The 9044-nt window shown below is 40.3% G+C and overlaps 1 protein-coding gene across 1 annotated transcript in view; it reads left to right on the plus strand.

Moving 5' to 3' along the window:
* Window positions 1-9044, plus strand: part of cep128 (centrosomal protein 128) — a gene marked incomplete at its 5' end in the record, with an annotated part of 70640 nt that overhangs the window by 16088 nt on the left and 45508 nt on the right. The window contains 3 exon segments of the mRNA XM_014030971.1: window positions 1259-1389; window positions 2943-3014; window positions 3247-3432. Of these exon segments, the coding sequence (XP_013886425.1) occupies window positions 1259-1389; window positions 2943-3014; window positions 3247-3432 (389 nt within the window).

Genomic DNA, 9044 nt, shown 5'->3' on the forward strand with positions numbered 1-9044 from the left:
CCCCCTCCCCCTCCCCCTCCCCCTCGGTCGTACCAGTGCGACCGGACATTTTTTTTAGTCGCACTATTAGGAAATCTGGTCATACTCTAGAGCCCTGCTGATGTCTTTAGTTGAAGCAGGGAGTGAGGAGACGGAGATCAGGACCAACGATCAGCCATCATCGATCCAACCCAAGCCTCCTCRGTCTTTCAGCCTCTACTTTCTCCAACAGGAAGAACTTGTTTCTCTTAAAGTCTCAGCAGTCAGTCAGATCCGGAAACGGAGGATGTGTTAATAAAAGACACATGAAACTGGGGCACGTGACAAACAAAACACATCAGCCTWTCATGGTTCTTTTTATAGGGATGTGCGTTTAATCAATAGCTCCAAWGGCATTGAGCGTTTTAGAGTTGGCCTACTCAGCTGCATTGTATGGGAATTGTTTGCTGACAAACAAAAATATTTACTGCACATAGCTTGCACGGCTCGGCTCTGGGTTGACTGAGACAAACCCCATCAGTTTGAGAGCTCCCTGCTAACAACCCCAGTGTGCTCAGGAGGTGTATGGGTATCAGCGGTGCACAGATACTTCCTGTGGCACACACTTTTAGTAGGATTGCCCTTGGAAATCTAAAACTGCTGATAAGCCAGTTGTCGTCCTGGGTCAGATAATCCTCTGTCTCTAAATACACACACTGCACCAATATTATTCCCTAATAAGGCTAAAGCCATTTTTTTGCACTACGGTGTGCATGCTTTAATATCCACTCKTAACTGCGTACAGGTGGTTCTGTTATTGTTCATCATGTGTCTCAGGTGTGTCCAATAGTTGTTTTCATATCATTAACWGTTTCCCAGCGAACACTGTTGAGGTGTCGCCAATGGACCAATAACTGTAGAAACCTGTGCATGCCAGCCATGACATAGGTGTGGCYTTCCTCACATTTAACAGTCTTTTCATTATTGATACATCTGAAGATTTGTGGGAATAAAGAACGTATGCATCTCTTGTTACAGTACATGAGGCCAGTGGTTGGACTCATTCAGTAAAAGCTCCCCAAAAATGTTTGTTTTCCACATCTTAGTGAGAGGTTAGAACAAATATCTATAACTAAAACGTTTGATATTTATTCTGTACATAAAGTTTTATCAATATTTTGACTTTTTTTTTCTTTTTAAAAAGCTTTTTTGCTGCATTAGTGTGCAGTCMCTACATATTGGACATTTGTCATCTTTTTCTTCTGTTTTGTCTGTGTGTGGGAACATTTCCGTCGCTCAGACCTGGAAAAAGAAGTGGCTGAGCTGCGGGCCCAGTTGTCCAGGGCCTCAGTTCTCAGTGAGGTTGAAGAACTGAAGAGGGCCCTTGAGCGTAAAGAAAAAGAGAGGCTTCAACTGAGCTTACAGCTGAAGGTGCGTCACGAAAACCACTCAAGAGGGATTTCTTGTCTTTTTGTTTTCCATAAGTGTGTCCTTTTTAGAGAGACAACATAAAGGTTACCAGTTCAGATAAAACAACAGTTTAGATTACAAAATCAGCCACTTATTCTCAGATTGGTGTAACGTGTCATTTTCTTTTATGTATAAACACTCTCTTTCTAATTGGTGGTATTTATGATTCTGGTTATCACGCACACTTAAATATCCACATTTTAAACATTGGCATAATCCCCTGATCTCGTTCTTTCTCTGAAAATATGTTTAAACGCCCACACTCCGTTGCAGAGTAGGCGTAACGACACAAAGTGGGTGCTTTTATGCACCACCTGCAGCGCCTCTTATGGTTTTTATACTTAGATCAAATAGACGAAAGAAGGGTTTTATTTTAGAGGTAAATATGCAAAATCGAGGTATAATTAGGAGAACAGGTAAGGCAAACTTGTATGCTGTCTTAATATTTCTAAGACTAATCAGTATGACTAATTACCCCAAACTAGCAGTCTTATTCAGTGTAAATACATAAATGGGAGCAGGGTAGTCTTACTTACCCTCTCTTTACACATCAAACAAAAAACTTCAAACTTATTTTGTTTCCTTTTGGAAATGAGGTTAATTTAGGCCCTACCTAACAGCACAGTGTTAACTAGAAAGTTTCAAAAGCAATTTTAAAAGGTGCCAATGCAGCTACATCTATCAGCTTTCTTCTTTTTAAGCCTATTAGTAATTTGGGAACCAAGATCAAAAGATAAGGCATCTGCCATTGGCTCATCAGGGTCACTGTGGTAATCATACCTGTGCATCTCACTCCCTGACATCACTTTTTACGAAAGTTAGGCAAAGATTTGGCAAAGATTTTTTACGCTGGATGTCCTTCACTGACCACCAGTGCCTGGGGGAACAGCTGGGAGGGTTAAGGGCCTTGATTAAGGGCCCAGAGTGGGGCAAATGAGGGATTTGACAGGCAGAAAAGAAAGTGGCCTTACAAAAACTACAAGTCATATTGTAAAAGGTTCCTGAACTGTATAAGTGTCAGGAGCTTCTGGTGGTTACACATTAGTTTTAATGTCCAATACCAAAAGTCATAGCACAGTATTCCCAATCAAGTCGTATGATTCAATGTATATTTTGTTTGGGGTTTTCCAATGTCGAGGAGAAGCAAATCAAAAATTGTGACAGAAAAGAGAGAATAGCAGCTGAATAATCAGGCTGCTTCATTGCTTATGCATTAGCACCTTTAATAATCTACTGGTTCGAAAGAATGTCAACAAACACGACCTTCTCTGACCTTTGCTATTTTTCGTCCTCATATTTGCTCCCTCTGAAAGCCTTCAGACTTCATCTTCTCTTAAAAAAATTCATACCTTCTTTTGCTTTCTACATTTTTTCCGTCACTCACAGCTCATTATTTATTGGTTGCTATTTCTTTTTTTAATATTTTTTTTGTACATGTAGCAAAGTTCTTACACGCACATACAATCTTTGACCCTTTTCTTTTTCTTCTGACTTTTTTTTCTTTCCTCTGTAAGGACCTGTCTTCAGACATGGTTGGACGGGAGCAGCAACAGCTGCGAATGCTGGACCAGCTGAGAGAATTACAGGTACTTTAAAACAAATTAAAAATTATGTTAATCATCATAATTTCAATTCGAGACATGCTGTGTTTAGTGCCTGTTTCTGAGTATAAACTTACAATTTTAAGAAATATAACATTTATTGCTACTGTATAGAGACAGATCGAGGATAAAGGCATAATTTTTTTTCAACATAATTCTTTTTAATGGCTTGTAGTTTAGAGTATTGACCGTATTTATTAGTAAACTGTTCTTTCAGAGTCGAGGGCAGGCAGACAGGAAGGAGATGGAGGCGTTACTCCAGGAGAGCATGAAGAGTAAAAATGAACTGAAGAGCAGGGCCCAAGAAGCTGTGAACCAGTGGAGGGCAAAATGCCGGAGACTGCAAAAGGAGCTAGAGGAGGCGAGGGACCAGGCTGAGCTTCACAACAACAAGGCCCTGCAGGTCGGTGAAAACATTCATAAATTACAAAGTGTGCTATGTCTGAAGTAGTGATGGCTTTTTAGCATAAAAACACTCAGACATTGATTCTAGTGGAGCGATCTTCTTCATCGTAGCACATTTCTACAAAATTGCAGAAATAATCCCTTAAACTACCTTTTAAAAGAGCAGAGGTCAGACTGATTATTACAGTTGTCACTTGACTGAACATTAGTGTAAGGTTTCAAAGTGTTTGTCCACCAGTTGCATGTTTAGTAAGTAAGTCGGGTCATAAAGTTAAAACGTTTTGGGAAATTAAAAGCTACTTAGAGATTTTCCTGTCTGTGTCAGACCAAGAACTCACAAAACCATATTTTAGAGCTTTTTTGCAAAATACTAGCCTGGTAAAAACCAGCTCCTCGTTCTACGCTTTGCTTCGAACAGAGGGTCTGGACTTTCGGCTATTAAGAAATGACTGCTTGTTGGAGGCGTGAACGCTGTAGAAGTTTAAAACGACTGGATCTGATTTTACCCAATCGCTAATGTTTGGTGCACTAGCTCGACTGTGAAGGAAGCTAAGCTAAGAAGCTAACCAGCCCTACTGAGAGGAGAGAAGTAACGAGCTGAATTTAACTTGGAAGCCTTGTCAACACGTACTGAACGGCTTCATTCACTTCCTCCGCTGCCTTTGCTAAACGAAAGGCGGACTAAACCAGCGCAGAAAATCAAAGTCATGGTTCACAACTCCTCCTTCTGTTCCCCGACTGGCCTGGTTGGAATCCTACTGGAGAAATCCATGTCAATGGGAGAAAGCCCAGATGGAGCAGAGAAGGGAGATTAGAATCAAGTTGAACTGTGTAGGAAGATGGCCAGGTTAGCAAAATACATTTTTTTTTCATTTAGTCTTTATGTTATGTCTAACAAAAATAAGTTACGACTAAACACAGACCCAAGTAAAGGGGGAAAAATAGATATACAAACTAAACACCAGACACTTTATAACAAATGATTAGAACAGCAGCCATTAAACGTGCGCCACATAAAGAAAACAGTCAGTAAGGGCTACTTAGGTTTAAAATAACAGAAAAATATTCTGACCTGGAGCTTGAGAAATGACCCATGTTAACACTGAAGTGACTGAAATTTCGAGATCCTGAGGACAAACCCCCTCCTTCTGCTTAGCAATCTGAGGGCTATTAGTTGCCTTTTGTTATTCATATGGCTACAGCTAATCCAGACACACCCACCACGCCTGATGATATTCTCACTCTGTTTCTCAAGGGCTCCTGTTTACAAGTTTTTGCTCTGAAGATGTGGTTTGTTGCAAAGAACATAACTGGATGCCACTGCCTGTTCAGAGCTACAGTAAAAAATTGTAAATATAGTATCGGATTCAAGTATTATGTGTTTAGTAGGGTTTTGTCTTTTTGTTTTCAATGAATATATCAAATCGGGCAGAATTGACTAGGAGCACAACAGTTATTTTGGGAAAGTTTAGAAAATTTACAAACACCAAAGGGGGGATTTGTAGGAGCACAGTTTTGGGCCAAAGGAGGGATATGTAGGTGAGCTGTGATTTGGGTTAGGTGTGGCTCTAGGTGTGACTGACTCTTTAGCATATTAATAGACACTATGTGGCTCACAGCAGGGGAGCGGGGGGATGTAGAGGCCAAGGCCTCCTGCGCAAAAAAGTGCAGCATTAAGCCTGAAACATACTCGCTCCGACGCCGACGGGTCGACGCGCGGTCACATGGTTGTTCGGCAGTTGTTTTCGCACAGACCTTTCGTTGTCCCTACGACACCCCCGCGCCGAGTTTGGGAAACCCCCTCCCTGAAACATACCTCACTGCATGGAGTTCCCCCGCAACAGCCGATAATGCAGAAAATAAAGTCAGACTTGTCACTCACCAGAAGTATTTATCCACATCTGTCCTGGTTAAAGCTCCACAGTTTTTATCAGTCAGATTCCTCCGTGCACAATGTCTGTTTTATCTCCATTCATGAGTTTTTCATGGAATGACTATCTTTATAAAACTCTACTTCCTGGTGTCGGCTCTGGGAGCGAATCAGGTTTTTTTTTCCTCTCTTTTTTTACTGAGTGCAGCAGTGCTTTCAGCACAAACAAACAAGCCATACGTTTTTCACGGTTTGACTATCTTATAAAACTCTGCTTTCTAGTTTGGGAGCGAGTCGTTCTTTTTTCATTTTTTTCCCGAGCGCAGCACAAACAAACACGCCCACGACCAATCAGACCAATCACACATTACCATCGACACGGGAGGGGGGGGGGGTCAAAAAGTTCTGCCGGCGGGTTGTGCCAAAAGGGGCTGTCGACACGACGCTGAGAAGCCCGGTGATGCAATTTTCGTCATTAAACTGCGACAACCCGTGCCGACGTCGGCAGTTCGCAGTGAGTATGTTTCAGGCTTTAGTCAAACGCGAAGAGCACTGTTCCAAATCAACTTTACCACAGACTAGGGTTGGGCATAATCGTATCGTATGCAATGAATCGTCAAAAAACCATTAATCGATTACTTTTTGACACTTGACGATTAATACGATTAATGCCACCAGGCAGAGTCTGCTCGGTGCTCCTCTCTGCTTCAAATATGATGAACGTAAAAAAAAAAGTTCTGTAAGTTATTTATCTCTCAACACGTTTTATAATTTGATGTATAGCCTGAAGTCTGTAATTTTGACACAATTTGGAACAAATTTTTACGAAGAGCAAATCTTTCCCACTAAATTGGTCATGTGACTAGGAGGACATAAGGGTGTCCAGGGACAACAGGGGATTAATCGTCAAATTAATCGTTATCTGCTAAATACCACAATTAATCGTGATTGATTTTTTTGCCAATATTGCCCAACCCTACCACAGACTATGAAAAAACAGTACAGGAAACAGAATAAAGCACAGCAATCAACTTACCATTTCATAGTGGCAACTTATTTACAACAAGTCCGTCCTCCAGTAATCCAACCAGTATCACCCACTGACCCTTTTGCTCAATTAAAACTACTTTTTTTTGGACTGGAAGGCCACCTCTGACAGCTGTTTTTCAGTTGAGTATTCCTATAGATAAATGTCTCTGAGTCTCTTAAGTCAGTGTTTTCCAAAGTTGGGGTCGGGACCCAAAGTGGGGTCCCGAAACATCAAGGTGGGGTCCTGAAAAGATTTTCAGAATTAATTACATTTTTGCCTTAGTTGTTACAAAGGAGTGAGGTTAGTGTATTTAAAATGGATTCATGTAGTATAAAAATATTGTTACTATGCCCATGTTTAGTTAACCTGATACAAATGTTTATCATCCAAAAATAGTTGGGGGCTCAGGTCTCTGCTACTGTTATTTTGTGGTTCAAAAGCTGAAAAGTTTGGGAACACTGCACTTTGGTTCCCAAAGTTGGGCTTGGGACCCAATTATGGGTCATGAAGCACCTTGGATAATCTCCAGAAATCAATTTAAGGGGTAATAAAATAATTGCTGATGTAATATTTTCCCTATAACTATTACAAAAACACACAAAAAATTATAAATAAGTATTTGTATTTGTGTACAAGTTGTTTAGGTTGTCAAAAAGCCTGTGGTTTTTAGGGTTATTAACAAAGTTCGTGCACTCAGACCAGTAATATTTGGGGTCACAAGTTTTTGCCARGGATATTTTTTGGGTCATAAGATGAAAAGTTTGGGAACCACTGTCTTAGTCACACGTGTCCTGCTGTCACCTGAGAGACGATGCTGAAACATTTATAACATTAACATGTAATTTTGATAGTAATGAGTTGACTTCCATAAATATCATAAATCAGGAATGCTGTGTCGAGCTGAGATCTCTCTCTGCACAAAAGGAGCCAATCTTCGTACTTTACAAAAATRGCCCACTCAACACATACTTGATTGCAAACACTCAAAGTTCAGAGGAGCTGCAACTGAAACTTCAACTGAAACTTCGCTCTTTTTTTTTTTTTAGCAATTTTCATGTAATTTTGACTCGTCTCCAACACAGCAGTCCAATGAATTACTTCTGTAAACTGAACTGCATTTGTGCCTGCATGACAATTCAAGCACTGTTATTTTTTTCCCCAGAAACAAGTCATTTGTTTGTTGATTTATTGCCTCTGTTTCAGGAAAATTTACTGTCGTTCTTAAAAATTGAAACACACCTCAATGAGTGATAATTAAAAGTTAAAGTTAACAACTATTCTAAAGTAGTCAGAAAAAAAGATAATGAATAACATAAAATAATTCAAAACTAAAAACCAACCTGCTGCGGTGCCTCTTTCTCTGCACAGTGACACAGGAAGTCGGAATCTCTCTACTGTTTATCTGTAGAACGAGGTGAGGGTGCTGGATCTCAGCCTTGCCTTTTTTTAGTTTCTTCTGGAGGTGTAGGTGTTGATGAGCTTTCCTGATGCTGGAGGTGTTGATTTGCCAGGTTATGGCATTGGTGAGGTGAACAGTAAAATATTTAAAGTAGGGATCAATCTCCACAGGGCCTCCATTAATGTAGACAGAAACAGTGGCCAMTTCCAGTCTCCATTGCAAACCGTTTGAAAAATATGACCTCCAAAAGAATATAAAMATATCTTTGCAGCACCAGGAGAGACCAGAGCAGTCTTTTCTGCARTTCTAGAGACTCCAACTACACAACAAAATGCATTTAACAGTTAAAAAAGCAGATTTTACAAAAGTCACGTTTAAAGRGGTCCTGGGACACAGCTTGTTCAGGCTCTGAAACACAGGGCAGAATGCAGGGACCAGTCTGATAWATGTGATCAGAGTGGGGGACAACTTTACTGTTGGTGCACACCTTGTTCAAAAAAATGTTAACCATGGYTGGGAGTGATGACGCATTAATAAAATACTGAGTCTATCCTGGAGATTTACATTGTTGAAGTCCTTTGTAACCATGTCAAAGGCTTTTGGGTTGTTTTGCAGCAAGCTTACAATGTCCTTTAGCTCCTTCTTAAACAACATTATACTTTGCACGCAGGGGGATGAAGGAAATTTTGTAACTGATAAACTGAATGTTAGATGCAGTATTGTATTTTGTACTTTCTGATCATTGTAAGTAAGCAGTGGTGGGCGGCGCTAATTCAAAAGMTAGTTGCGCAAATTTTAATGCACTAGTTAAATTATTTAGTTCCGCAAGTTCTAAAGCACACATGACAAATGAATCTTAGCGGAAGCTAAATCAAAAGCGCAACATTGTCCCAGTTCACCAGAATTTGTTTCCAGTGATAACCTGAGCCATTCTTGCACAGTCCTTCCAACTAATGGCTTTTTAAATTGCTTTCAAACGATGACACTACTCGTCCCGGTTTGAGGAAGTGATTTACAGAAAGAGACTTTTGACTCATGGTGTTAAAATAAAAAGTTTTTGTGGATTGCAAGTTCTGCTGCTTCTTGGTCATTTTTCTTATGTTTYTGGTAGGGCTTTGGTAAGAAAGCAAGCAATATATTAGTAATTTAAAAATGTTTAATGGAGAACTGAAGCGATGCATTCTGGGTAAAGGAAAATGTGTGTGTGTGTGTGTGTGTGTGTGTGGCGGGGGGGCACTGATTGGTGGGCCTGATGGATAGAGCTTCATCAGAGCTAAACAACAAAAGAAATCTGAAGCTTCTATGTTTAAC

Source organism: Austrofundulus limnaeus, unplaced genomic scaffold (assembly GCF_001266775.1).
Source record: "Austrofundulus limnaeus strain Quisiro unplaced genomic scaffold, Austrofundulus_limnaeus-1.0 Scaffold1151, whole genome shotgun sequence".
Taxonomy (NCBI): domain Eukaryota; kingdom Metazoa; phylum Chordata; class Actinopteri; order Cyprinodontiformes; family Rivulidae; genus Austrofundulus; species Austrofundulus limnaeus.